We start from the raw sequence: 15179 nt of genomic DNA on the forward strand, positions 1-15179 counted from the left end.
CTGTGGTTGTGCAATGACAACATGAAACCCTTTGCTATTATACATCATGTGACATTTCAGCACCACATAAAGCAGGCTGATTGCTCAGTTCCATGGGAGCATAAGGCTTGTTGGATAAGCAGGCAGTGTCTGATTACAGTCAATTCAAGTCAGAAAGCAGAAAGGAACAGGACCTTGGACAGTTCCAAAAAAAAGGCCTGCTAAGGCACCCATAGGAACTGTTGTCTCCACATGGTGCAACAGCCAACTGAAGCCTTAAATAAGTTGTTGTTCTTGTTATATTTTTTATACCCCACCTTTCTCCCTTTTGGAGACTCAAGGCAGCTTACAAATAAAATAAGGACAGGTAAAATAAGTTGACCAGCCCCCAAGTATGGTTGGCTGTGCCTCTACAGAGGAGTTGGCAGGCTGGCTACAGGGCCCTCACATTATTTTGACTTCTTTGAGGCTGAGGAGATAGAGGTACTCTGGGGACTCATCTCCAGGGTCAGAGGATAGTGGCAAGGCTGTGTCCTCTGGCCAGGAGGGCCCTGAATGATGTACTTGTGGTTGTGTGTTCCCCTCCCAGTGAGAAAATAGGTTGAACCTCATCCACCTCTGTGTCTTTTGCCATGCACAGTAAAGTGCCCAGGTTGTTTGTCATGATGCTACATGTGATTGCTGAATATGTTCCACTTGACAGCAGAATGAATGGGAGCAGAGTATCAAGAAAGAATACCCCAAATTGCAATGCCATTTTTGCAAATTATGACAAAGAAGAAAACCTCCTTTCACTTGACTCTGGAGATTTCAAATGCTGCTTCCAGAAATAACAACTCATCATTCTGGTTTAGTTCAAGAATGCCCTAGGGAGAAACCTGAGCCCCTTCCCACTTAGCTCAACTGAGGTACTGGTTTGCATTTTAACAGGTGTCAATTGGATTTTCCACCTCTTTTCATCTTAGTAAGTTGAAACAATTTTATTGAAAGATATAATCCTTTGCCCCGAGCAATAAAAAAAGGAGTGTAAGCTAATAATATCATCTTTTGATGAGCTTCCTCTTGTAAAAGCACAATGATTAGCCTTTCCTTTCAGAAACTAAAAAACACTTTTCATGTAGACATCATCCTCTTTAGAGCCAGTTCAACCAATATCTTTGTCGTCCTCAAGAGCAGTCCTGATGCTTATCTAAGAATATAAGGGCAAAATCTCAGACCTTCCTTGCTACCTCATGGAAGTTCCTAGAACATGAGTCACTTGCAAGGCATGGGCAAGGAAGGTTACATGGGGAATGGACAAGCACACAGATCTTCTCTAGTCTCCTGTGCAGCCTGCTTGAGTGCCAAGGCACATGCGTAAGTGGTGAAAGGGGGAAAGCAGGGCTCTATTGAGACATCTTGGCATCCTTCCTAACAGACACTGCATCCATGGTGTAAGTGGATCATGCTCGTAGCATGCAAAGCTGCTGGAGCACAAAGATAGTTAAGCGGTCATTCTGTGATAACCACAGCAGCTGGAAAAACTGATGGGATTTGCTGCTGTAATCTATATTTATGGTGTTTATTAGTTGCAGTTTTGCACTCAGGTGCCTCAAAACAACTTACATGGTGAAAATAAAACGACAAAAACATTAAAAGCAGATAAAAATAATAAACAAAAACTAAAATACTCATCTGGCAGTATAGTTAAAAGGAGCAAGTCCTCCCCACATCAGTTAAAGGATGAGCTGAACAAAGAGACATCAATTACCCTCCCTGTTAAAAAGTCATAAGTCTGTGTAAATTAGAATGTGTGTGTCTGGTGCCTAAAAGCAGGTTGCAAAGGTGCCAGGTGTGGTTCTCTGGGGACAGCCTTCCACAATTAGGGAGCCATCCCATAATTCTCAATGAAGGATTATAAACCCACCCACCTATAAGTATGACGAAAGCCTACAAAATAGGACAACAGAAATCATATATGGAACATAGCTCACATTTTAGGTTGTATCCAACTAAGCTCTACTCTACCTGGAAGGAAGAGCAGGATATAAACTAGATAATAATAGATAATAAATAAATACTCAGAGTACACCCATTGAAATTAACAGACCAAGTTAGTCATGCCCATGAATTTCAGCAGGTCTACTTTGAGTATGAATAACACTTTGCTAGCTTTTATAGTTATTCTCAACAAGTAAAATAAAGCAAATCTCTTACTTTTTAACTTCTTGGACGTAATCTGCATTTCGGTCAAACAGGTGGGTTACAGAATCTTTGATTGCCTCATGCTTGAAGGAAGAAGCTGTTCCAAACACGGTAACGTCGGGGACTGTTGAGCAGAGCTGAGCAACGGCTTGTCCCTGCAAATGCACCACTGCATTAGCTATTCTGACAAATGGAGTCTTTTATCTATCTTTTATTTATTTGGACCCCTTGGTTTAGACCCTCTCAGTTGCTAATGAAGTCATATGTCCCCTCCTGCAAGTTGCAATGAGACAAGCAATGGGGGAATTGGGTTTCTTTTCTAGACCAGGAAGACCTTGTTGCTCAAGAAAGGCTCAAGTGGACAGCCAGGAGGTTCCAACAGCCAGCCTGAGTTCGTGGAGCTAGTCCAGCTTCTGAAGATACTTCATTCAAAAGCTGCCAGCACTTCAGTGTTTCACCACAATGGGCAGCTATAGATGGACTCAGCTATTCTGAATGCTGACGTGTAAAGAGCATCCAGAGAAGAATACATGGGTGTTTAAAATTCAGGATCCAGTTTCATCAACTTTCATTTTAGAATTCTCTAGCATTTAATGGAAGCTGATATTATTGGTGTTACTGATCGAGTCTCTTCTGTTTTAAATCTTCCTTTTTTGAATATATATATATATATATATATATATATATATATATATACACACACACACACACACACACACACACATTGCTGTGTTGTTTCTCTAAAATGTTGTTAGCAACATTGAAAAATCTTTAACTTAGAGATAGGAAAGTAATACTTTCAATAAATAACAGGTTTCCCAACTATGTGCCACAGACCACCAGCGGTTTCTGAGTTTCATTCAGGAGATATGTGGCATGTCTGTGAGGAACACTTAAAATCTATAAATTCTTTTTTTTTATATAAAATTTTTATTGGTTTTTCAACATACAGTATAAAACAATACCAAAGACAAACACAAACAAACAAACATATAGACATGTATAATTTCATAAATTTTTTCATGTACCCAATTTCAGCGACTTCCCCATGCCCCCCTTTTCTGCATCCCTGTTTTGAGCTTTTTTTCCAGCAACCCCTGGTCCCAAATTACTTAATTCCTTTCTTTGACCTCTTTCTTTCCTCTTATCCATTCATTTATCGCTGCAAATCTGTTATGCTTTACCTATGACATTTTAGCACTCAATAATTTTACAATAATTTTTAAGATAAAGTTTAAATTTCTTCCAATCCTCTTCCACCGTCTCTTTCCCTTGGTCACGGATTCTGCTCGTCATCTCTGCTAGTCCCATATACTCGATCACCTTCGTCTGCCACTCTTCCAGTGTGGGTAGTTCTTGTGTCTTCCAATACTTTGCTAGTAGAACTCTCGCTGCTGTTGTAGCATACATAAAAAACATCCTATCTTTCTTTGACACCAATTGGCCCACCATGCCCAGGAGAAAAGCCTCTGGTTTTTTGTGAAAGGTACACTTAAGCACCTTCTTAATTTCATTATATATCATTTCCCAGAAGGCCTTAATCCTTGGGCACGTCCACCAAAGGTGATAGAAAGTACCTTCAGTTTCATTACATTTCCAACATTTATTATTGGGCAAATGATAAATTTTTGCAAGCTTGACTGGGGTCATGTACCACCTATAAATCATTTTCATAATATTCTCTCTTAAGGCATTACATGCCGTAAATTTTATACCGGTGGTCCATAACTGTTCCCAGTCAGCAAACATAATGTCATGACCAATGTCCTGTGCCCATTTGATCATAGCTGATTTAACCATTTCATCTTGTGTATTCCATTTCAGCAGCAAGTTGTACATTCTAGACAAGTTCTTCCTATTGGGTTCTAACAATTCTGTTTCTAACTTTGACTTCTCCACCTGGAAGCCGATTTTCCTGTCTTGTTTAAAGGTTTCATTTATCTGATAATAATGTAGCCAATCTCTTACTTTAAACTTCAGTTTCTCATAACTCTGTAATTTCACATTTCCACCTTCTTGTTCTACAATTTCCCAATATTTTGGCCATTTAGATTCCATATTAAGTTTTTTAACTTCCTTAGCCTCCATTGGTGACAGCCACCTAGGGGTTTTACTTTCCAACAAGTCTTTATAACGAATCCAAACATTATATAATGCCTTCCTAACAATATGGTTTTTGAAGCTTTTATGGATTTTTACCTTGTCATACCATATATATGCATGCCAACCAAATCTGTTATTGAACCCTTCTAGGTCCAAAATGTCTGTATTCTCAAGAAGTAGCCAGTCTTTCAACCAGCAAAAAGCTGCTGCTTCATAATAAATTTTTAAGTCCGGCAGGGCAAACCCCCCTCTTTCTTTTGCAAAAATCTATAAATTCAAGGAAGGTGTAATATAATAAAATGCAATATAACAAATAAAAGAAGCAATGAAATACATTTAAAGTCACACAGCATCTAGCACACTACATTACAGTTGCTAAAATAGGCAGATTTATTTTTTTTAGTGATCCATCAAAACTCTCAGTGAATTTCACATGGTCCATGAGAAATTTAGTTTGGAAATCACTGCAATAAATCAAATGAATATAATGATGAGTGAGAAGCTACCACCTGTAGTTCAGGAACTCACCACCTGGGGCAGCTGTGCACAGACCCAGCTGTTCTTTCTATACTGTACTTCTCCCTGTCCAGGATCCCCAAACACTTTTACTTGTGTCCACCCCTTTGGCCTTCTCCAATATCTTAGAGACAAAACACTTGATCACGTATCTATTGCTGGACTGTACCACTTCAAGTGAGGTGGGAGGGTTGTATGTTTGAATGAATATCCTGCCCATTACAGGTTTGCAGGCCAGGAGGAACCTAGCTCAGATTCTGTTTTTAAAGGTGTAAAGTGAGTCTTCTTCCAGACAACAGCCATGGAACAGTCAAAATTATAATGAATTTAAAATGATATTAGCATAGCACCCTGATTGAAGACCTAATTATATTTTTTAAAAAGGAAAACCTCCATCAGGTGCTTTGAAAATGCAGACTAAAATGTACACATATGGGCTTTAAGTATGATGCATTGGATTTCTAGGTTCAGCAAGTTTGCACTGACAATGGATATTCAATATGTGCAGGAAGGCAACAGCATTAGTTGATGGTTTTTACAAAAAGGGAAGCAAAGCTGCACTCTGACCCAGCTAAGTTTTGTAGTTCAAACATATGACATTCCCTTTGTAGTCAGCTCAAACTGTTTTGAGTCAAACTTGAAACTGGAGATCAAGTTGCTGCTATAGGGTAGCAATCAATGCTTCTGCATGAATCTCTTTTTGATTTTAGTTCCTGAGGGAAATAATATTTGAATGGGGGGAAATGTCAATAGTCACTCTGTAAACCCAGTTCTTGAACTGAAACTGATTTAGGGCACAACTAGACATTACATTAATGGCATGAACACAATTAATGTACATCTCAGCTGTTGGGGGTGGGGTCTGAGCAACAACAGGACTGCAATGGGTGGGGAAGGGGTATTTAACCCCTTCCATTCTTACATGGTCCCCTCTTCCATTGGTTTGCTATTTGAATCCATAGTGAAATTTACAATCCACCTCTCTTCCCAGGGAACTCTGGGAATTGCAGCCCTGTGCAGGAAATGGGGCCTCCTAACGAATCTCAGCAACCTTTACAAACTACAGTTTCCAGGATTCTTGGGGGGGGGCTGTGGCTGTGGCATCATACTGCTTTAAATGCATGGTACAGATGAAGCCACAGTTGTGTATGCACAGGCTCTGTTCAGAACTTTAGTTGACTGGGTGGAGGTTGGGAATTAGAATAGTTAGCCAGAACCCTTGTGTGTTAATTGAGTTGGTGAGAGGCCTTAAGTCTGTCTTCCTCTCTTCCCTTTAGGCTTCAGCCACAGAGGCAAAGGAGCATTGCACCAATGTTCATCCCGCACAGTCAGTGATATGGGTAAGCTCAGGTGATGGCATAGGAGGTTAACCAAGTGTTTCGGAACAGCTCCCGCAATGCTTAAGAGCTCCCCTAAGTGGTGTGCCAATCAAGGTCCCAAGTGGAAGAGAAGAAAGCCTCTTGAAGGCCTAGCGGTATAATCAGCATGGCATATTGTGATTTACATTGATCTCTTCCTCTGAGAGCCAGACATAGCAATAAATTAGAATGAAAGAGCACACAGACCTTTCAATGCCCTCCTTGGTACAGATGAATGAGTAGCCTGGTGTATGCTCAACCCCCAAAATCAATTGGGCCTTTCAAGCATTCCTTTTCAACACTTCAATCAAAGCTGTGGGTGTGCTCAAATCCTGTTCCCAGAAGGGGACATTAGGAACAGGAAGGAGATACCCCAAGTCCAATTTTTAATGACTACACTACACTGGTTTTCTGAACTTATGGGTTAAGAAATATACTTTCTGTCTTTTTATTGCACTACAAAGCAGGGAGGATGCAACAATTGTGGGCTCTACTGATTCACTTTTGCTCAGGTCTTCACAGAACTCAGAAGAGGCCTTGGCTGTAGCTTCCAACAGATCGGATTTTTCAGAAAGCAAACGTGCCCTTAGATGCTTAAAATGCATTAATCAGGGAAACTGAATTTTGCACTGACGTGAACAAAACAAGCACCAATGCTCTGATGCCACAGGGTCCCCATTGATTTTTCTGGACATTTCAGTATGCCCATGACATTTGGGAACAAAGTGGGTACATTCAAGGCCCTTGAATTTATTATCAGGAGAAGTCCAGCAACGTCTAATCAGAAGCCATTTCCAAGGCCTGTTGTCCTGCATTATTCATAATGAACTTTATGTGCAGCTAAAGTTGTTGCAGTGGATTAATATGTGGAGATTTAGTGTGGGAGCCTCTGGCTTAATGTTCTTGTGACTTTGGCAGTTCATTCTCTCTAATGCTTAGCTGGATGCCAACACCCCTAAATAATTTCTTTACTGTTCAGATTCGGGAGGATGGTGGAGTGAATTTAAGAATAGGAAGGTTTTGTAAAACTAGGTTTTAACCCATCCTGGTGTACAATTAAGAACATATGAATCATATGAACATATGAAGAGCAGCTCTCCTGGATGAGAATGATGAACCACCTAGTGTATGTTGGCAATGTGTCCTACTGTACAGCAGGCAATCCTGTCTGAATGGTTTTCTGGTCCAGGTTCCATTTAAAGATAAATAACTCTCAAGACTGGAGAGTAGGGGCCTTGAAGTGGCCCACCACGGTTCCTGTTTACCCAGGCTTTGGATCTCAATTTAGCAATAATGTGGAATAAGCCAGGCCTGGTCTGATGTTCAACTTTTAGTGGGGTAGGATTTGTCCCTTTTGATTCTTGTTGACAGATGAACACTTTTATTATTCCTGTGTTATATCATCTGTTGTTGATTTTAAATGTTTGATAAGTGGATACAAATATTAATATTCTGTAAGCTACTTTGACACATTTTAAAAACGCAAATAATAATAAAATATAGTAATTATTTCTACATTTGCATCTATTCACATAAATTAGCATATGAAAATGTTATGCAAACCCAAATCCTCTTCTGCCCTCCTTTTTTGTTATTCATTTCCTACCCTTTTGTGATATATTAAGTGGCTTCCCTAAATATCAGGTCGTGGCCATCACTACAGCTTGTGACAGTGAACTCCTTAAGTTAATTACACACTGAAGGGATACTTGCATTTGAATTACTGTCAGTCAGGGTCAGACTAGATTGTTATGCAGTTTGGCATTGAGTAGCTGGTTTTTTTAAATAAAAAAACTAAATAGCAAGTGGTGTGGGATGTGGTGGGGTAGGGAGAAAGATTTGGATCCTCTATGCACTGTGGGAAGAGAGAGGCTTTCACAAGGGTAGGAGGGATGTTTTTCAGCCCAAGGGCCACATCCCATTCTGGGCAACCCTTTGTCGCCCTGTTTTGCACCTTTTCCAGTCTCATGATACCTTTCTTTTCCTTTATTTGCTTCTTTTCTTTTAAAAAAGTGTAACTAGAAATGTGCAGTGTATTCCAAGGGCTCTTTCTCTTCCCCTCTTTTGGACATGTGCCTCATGGTTTGCAATTTCATTGGGGCAAGGATCTGCCCCTCTTTTGACCTGTAAAGCACTGTCTATTTAAGTTAAAGAACACACTAACATGGACCACAATTGCCCTGTGGAGTCCCTAAGCCCAACATTATTTTTTAAAGCTCTGTGTTATTTTCAAATCCCACACTTGGGATTTTTTTTTAAAAAAAACATTCAACAAGAATAAAACAGAGCTCCTCTGTACTGTACTGAGCTGTAATAAGATTATAAATTCCAGTCCTTTACTGCAATGGGTCATTCATCTTAAACACAATTATTTGGGGCTAAAGAGATTTTGTGCTAAAATGATTTTTATCCTTGTTAGGGCCAGTTGTAGCCTGCATGGTCAGGATTTTGGCAGACAGTGATGATGGGTCCCCAGAGCTTGCAATCTTCTTTTCCAAATACCTTCCAAATCTTTCAGATTGGTTATTTCTTTTAGTGATGGGGTGGGGGCAGTGGTTGTCAGATACAGAAGAGGCAAACCTCCACCCACTGGCTGTTGAGTTGAGATTGAGTTGAGGGGATCCTGACTCAAGAACCATCCAGTTTGATCTCTCTCCTTCTGGGGAGTGAATCGTCAGAGTTTAAGGAAACACTCCAGCAAGGCAAAAAAACCAAAAAAACAAACCACTCAGAGGGGGCTGAGGTTTGACTGAAATTTGACACACAGGTTGAAAGTTATAATTCCTTTTCGGGCAAAAGTTAAGCCAACTTACCACACCGCCGCCTGCAGAGTGAACCAGCACCGACATGCCTTCTCGCAAGTTGGCGACTTCAAAGAGCATCACGTATGCAGTTACAAAGTTCATAGGAAAAGCAGCAGCTTCAGAAAAGCTCATATCATCAGGGATTTTGTACACAAATTCAAGAGGTGTGCACACAACTTCTGCCCAGGCATTGTAGTTGACAAAGGCCATGACTCTGTCTCCAATCTGTAGACATTTTAGGGGGAAACACACATTCGGGTTACAGCTTTCAGGATGTCCCTGGCAACATGGCTACAGAGGAATGGAAAGCTCAACAGGGAACTTTTTATGTCATTGCAGGCAGGCACAATTGTTCCCAGTGGGGACACATTTACCTACCAGCCATTGAGTGTATGTCTAGCATATAATATAAGGATCAAATGACACACATGTTGCCAAAACAGTGGTCTGGGATAAGAAATATGATTCAAGGCTTTTAATTCTTGCCTCAAATATCAATTTGTGCCCATAAAGACTTTCCCTCTGTGGGTTTCCCATAGTGCCTACCCATTTCCCACTAAAAATAGAAAGAAGGCTTGAAATAAACATCTACCGTAGTTAGCAGACTATGTTGAAGTGTGTGCTTGCTATGCCCATAAAATTTTATTTGGTTTGCAGATGTGCCCAGGGCCTAAAATGTTGGTGACTCCTTGGACAGTGTTAAACAACAGCCTCTAACACTGCTATTTCAATCAATATAGAACCCGCTGCAACTAATTTAAAGTAAAAATATACATGTTGGAAGATTTAACTGCATGCCTGTCTCATATCATTATGTTTCTCTATAGCTCTTATTCAGTCAGGTCAGGGAGGTTTCTTAAACTTGCCTTTAAAAAAAAAGGACAGGCAAATTGGAACTGCACAGCTCCTTTGTAGATAATGAATTATCTCAAAACCCCGCCAATCCCTAAAGCTTAGAAAAGTTGCAATAGAGGAGAGCAGCAAATTATCCTACTGACCTCAATGAACAGGTTTTTTCATCTTCTCTGATCACTGCTAGTGTTATATCAGTGCATATCTTCAAGTTCTTAATGACATTTTTGGACTTTGCTGGAATTATCTTGAAATTATCACAAGTGTATGTGTGCATTTTTTTAGTAGAGATTGTATTTTTACTGCAAACTTTATATCATTGCCTTCTCATACCTACAACCAACTTTATCATTTCCTTTTGACAGATTCTAAAATAGGAAAGCAATTCATATTACTCTTCTGGCTGAAATTCAATTACAAACAAAGAGATACTACACCAGAAGGAAAGGTTGGTGGTGGAGAGGTTGGTGTAGTAGAAATCCTTTTTTAAAAAATGGAAATTGTTATTCTATATATCATGTTCAGCATGTTATGTTGAAGTCCATAAGAATAAAGGTAATTTATTGGGTAATGTTCTCTGCAGATTTTGCTATAGATAATCTTCAGATTGGTGCTCAAATATTTTTCAAGAGGAACATGCTGTTTTAGAGGACCCTAGAAGCTACTGAAATCCCGCCTCAAGAGTTCAGCTTGAACGTGAGGACAAAAAGTGTGTAAGGGGGGGGGTCAGAAGCAAATCTACAGGCCTTGCCCACAATGTCCCTGCCTGTCTGATTCCCTTCCCTCTTCACTCCTGAACTTCATGTGCTAAGCACAAAAATCTGATGGCTTGTTAACTCCATTGACATACACACCCAGAAACCTCTCCATGATCAGGAATCCTACAAGTGATAGGGAACCCAACTAAAAACTTTGCCTGTGATTGGTTACTGGGTCAGGTATTTTGCCTGTGATCAGGAACCCGATCATGAAAGAAGTCCCCTTCAGAACTTCAGGGCATGCAGTGCCAGATTTAGGTGGTGCAAGCAGTTCCCCACACAGGGCACTGAGCTGAGGGGACACAAATTAGTGCACTTGAGAGCATGTGCAGAATGGGAGGCAATGGTGCTGCCATTTTTGCTGTATCAGCTACAGAAGCAATGACACTCACACCCTCAACATCAGAAATAGAATAAGTGAGGCCTATAACAAAAGGCTGCAGTGTGGACTGTTCTTGTTCAGTCCCCTCCCTTCAGGAAACTTTATTCCATCCCCCCACCCCCAGTTTGTCTACCACTGCCACAAATAGTCAATCAGCATTCTGTAGCCACCGAGCACACTTAGTCCTCATCTGGATATTTTTTATCTACCTCAGTGATTTTGCACACCTCCAAGTGTAATCATACCTCCCTCTTGTCTGTAGGTGGTGCCATTTTGGCTACATTAGCTGGGCAGTCACACCTGAATGTCAAAAAGAATGATGATATCATCATATGGGTCATTTTGATTTTCAACGTCTTTATCAACAATCACTATCGTTGAATGTGATTTTTTCACTTCTGTGGCACACCAAATTGAAGTTTTCCTTGAGCTACCCACCACAACTAATATGTGATCATATCTAATAAATACATTGCCACCGTCCCAATCAGATATGCTTATGAGATTACCTCATAGCCTTTCACATTGTCACCCAGAGCTTCTATGATCCCAGAGCATTCAAATCCAGGCACAAGTGGAGTTTTGGGTGGATTGTCAATGTTCCCCTGCCGAACCATCAGGTCAATAAAATTTAACCCACTGTGAATAAAAGAAACAAGTAATGAGGATCTGTATCACAGTACAGTAAACAAAGGAGACAAAATGTAGGTTAGACTTACGCAATCTGGTGTCCTCTAGATGTCATGGACTAGTCCCATACATTATGCCATCAAAACAAAACAATGACCATAACAGCCACAGGAGGCTTTGGCAGCACGCTAGTAACAAAACAACATTGTCTCAGTCAATTAAAAGTCCTGGTAGAAAAGGTAAGTCATTACCTGGTGCCACAAAGATGTCAGTGAAGGTGCCAGGCAGTCCTCACTAGAGAGAGGATTCCACAGATGGGGAGCCACAACTAAATATGCCCCCTCTTCTATCATCACCCTCCAAGCCTCCCTCAGAGGGCCACCTGGAGAAGGGCCTCTTAGAAAGCGCTAAGGGTCTGGATAGGTTCGTATGCATAACATATGAAATGGAGTTTAGAGAAGTCTTTTCCAGGTTTCAACATCAATAGCATAGCCATCTCCTTCTGAATCTTGGGAATTGCATTACCCACCAACTGGTCACTGACAAACTGATGACACAAGTACAGGTGACACAATGCCAGAATTCTCTTTATATATTTAATATTGTCTTCTGTAAATAGATTATGTAGGATATACAGAGCATATTTGAAAAGCATAACTGACCTAATCCAGATGGGTATTCACTTTCTGTGTAAAGTCTGTGCAGCAATTTGACATGTCTTCTTATGAATTATTTGTACTTCACAGTTTGCATTTGTGAAGTCTTTCAAAGCTATATTAAGAGACCATGCACAACCCACATTTGAAAAGCACATTTTAGAAGGGGAAAGGCCATATTATGTAATTCCAGCAACCACACTGACCTACAGAAAGCCATCTCTTATCCAAACATTGAGGTAGACACAGGATGGAAATGAAAACTGAACTGAACATCCACAGCAAAAGACATGCCCATCAGGATTAAATGAAAAGCTCAAATCTTGATGCATGCTGGATTTCTCTTGAAAATCAGCTAGGGGTGGATATGACTTGGGAGAAATGGTCTCACAGGCCTAATTAGGACCCCTGGTGGGCCTTTATGCAACATCCCCCAGGGATGTTGCATAACATCCTACCTGAGTTCTGAAGAACTCAAAAGTTTGCTGAATACTTTGCAATATTTGAATTGGCCCTAATAAAGGATTTGTTTTTCTGTGGATCCCACCATGGACCAACAAAGATACCTATGATAGGTTCATACCCATTGAGTTTCCCTTTCCTAGGGTGGCCGGGTGAAAAAGAGAAGTTTTTGCAGCTTTGATAAATAGTTTTAAGCTACACCTTTTGAAACTCCCTCTTGTACACAACTATTAAAGGTGTACAAGCCCAGTTCTCCTTCTCTCCTGTCCATTCTAGACATTTTCAGCTGGTGCTGAAGACTGAACCAAAACTGTCAATGTGTTAGAAGAGTTTTTCTCGATTTGAAAATGTCCTCACTGTATCTCTGCTAGACATTACTAACAGTGCAATCCTATACATGTCTATTCAGAAGCAAGCCCCACTGACTTCAATGAGACTTACTGCTAAGTAAGTGTGGCTAGGATGCAGCCTAAACAAAGCAAAATGGGATTAACTATATAAACCTTTTTCCTTGACTGGTTCTGCTGTAGGCAGACTCTGCTACAAGAAAATTTACACAGCAGAGTGTTCATACCGACATGAAAAATGTTTCACTGTATTCCCAACGCTGTAAGAAAAACCCTTGAGACAGGCCATTTCCTTCTCTTTGTGTCCCCTCTGAATATCAGAAAATAATTAATGCTGTTTAAAGATAGAAACATGTTTACACGTTTCCTCTCTGTAGAGATGCCAGAAAAACTAATCATTACATTGCCTTTGAAGTCTCGTAACAGACTTGGATGTAATCTCAGAGAACAGCTCCAAACAAAGAATGTGATAACAACACGTTAGTGGAACTAGATTGTTTTGGTTACTACTAGAAATTGGGGCCCCTCCCAATCCAAGGCAGATTCAAGTGTATAAGGGAGACACAGAACTCTCACTGCCTTAGGGCACTCCGTCTAGTAGCAAACTCAGGTGGTGAGTGCCAAAACTAGGCCACTGTGAAACAGGGGTGTGTGCATGTGTATCAGCTGCTTAGGATAACCCTAAATTTTGCAGACCTCCAAAATTCCCAAGAAGCAATCTCTACCCCAAACTAGTCCAATGAGGGCTGAGCCACAGGATGCTGAGTTGTTTGGAAAAGGAAAAATAGAAGAGGGTGGGAATGTGTTATTTGATGGATTAGCCAACTGGAATCAGGAATGGGGGCATATCTTTTAGGAATGTTGAGGAGACATTGCAACATTTTGTTGCAGTTGACACTGGTCCTGTCTGTTTTGTGCCATGGCAAGCTATCATCAGACAACCTTCATGATCCAGGTTTTGGCTGCAGTTCTATACTCACAACCATTCTACATTCACTGAGTGAAGTGGAGGTGGGGGGAATGGACTTGCATCCACTGCCCATATCTTCAACCTTAGCTGTACCCATGAACAGGGACTACATGCATACAAGTGGACATAATCACAGTTCACACATTCATTGAACATGGAATTGCTGTGTGATACTTCTCCCTGTATTGCTTGCGCACCACATTTCAAATTTCTGTGTGGAGGTAAACACCAATTTTGATATCCCTTGTGAGCACCTGTGCAAGTCCGCTGGTTTCCTGTACACCTCTAAGCCAGGGGTAGAGAAACTGCAGCCCACAAGGTGATCCTGGACTACAACTGCCATAAATCCCTGCACATTGGCAGAGTGGGAATTACACCCTGATGGAAATGATAGTACAAAACATGTGGAGATCATGAGGTTGGGGAGAGCTGCATTGCACCATGCTAACTCCTATAATATCACATCCTTCATGTGGGGATAAAGAGTTCTTGCACCAATTGTTCATATGCAAAGCAGTGTTCTGGGAACATTGAGCTGGGGATGTCTGAGTGGAAGCTAACACAGACATTAAAAACAGAAAGGGCTTGACCCAGAAAAAAACTGAATGAAAAGCTGCATGAATACAAGACAACATTCATGAGGAGATCTAGGTCATTGGAAACATCAATGGAAATGAGTGCCTAATTTAATTATTGCTCCTGATTGCAAGTTGAGCACTGATTGGCTCTCTGGCCCAGCCTCCAATTCTGCATCTATCAGATATACCCTGCCTTTTATATGTTCAGGGCAACATACAAGCTACAATAAAAGTCACAATGAAGCCCTAAAACCAAATGATATCCCTCTGCCTACTGTGACTCACATTGGTAGCACCAAATCTTATTAAGGCTAGAAACTCCATATTTGTATAAGTGGAAGATTAATCAACTAAGTGCTTTGTGATTTATGAGTAATGGCAACTGGTAAGGCTGTAAGTTTTGGTTCTGGTATACTGATGTAGGCTGCTCCCAGACTTTGAAAATCCCTCCCTAGAAACATTAGACGGGCTCCCTTCTTGCTGTCCTTCCACCAGCAGGTGAAAAACACCTTCTTACTCCAGCTGCTGTTAATGATACTGACTTTGCTGTGTATAACTGTCCAGAAACCACTTTGCTTTTCTGTTATTTCTTATAACATC

The 15179-nt window shown here is 40.7% G+C and overlaps 1 protein-coding gene across 1 annotated transcript in view; it reads right to left on the bottom strand.

The window, feature by feature from the left end:
- VAT1L (vesicle amine transport 1 like) overlaps nucleotides 1–15179 on the bottom strand; it is a 46600-nt gene that overhangs the window by 25561 nt on the left and 5860 nt on the right. Inside the window, exons 2-4 of the mRNA XM_053399596.1 lie at nucleotides 11446–11575; nucleotides 8954–9169; nucleotides 2176–2318 (exon numbers count right to left, since the gene is read on the bottom strand). Coding sequence (XP_053255571.1) covers nucleotides 2176–2318; nucleotides 8954–9169; nucleotides 11446–11575 — 489 coding nt within the window. The remainder of the gene's footprint in view (nucleotides 1–2175; nucleotides 2319–8953; nucleotides 9170–11445; nucleotides 11576–15179) is intronic.

Source organism: Podarcis raffonei, chromosome 8 (assembly GCF_027172205.1).
Source record: "Podarcis raffonei isolate rPodRaf1 chromosome 8, rPodRaf1.pri, whole genome shotgun sequence".
NCBI lineage: Eukaryota > Metazoa > Chordata > Lepidosauria > Squamata > Lacertidae > Podarcis > Podarcis raffonei.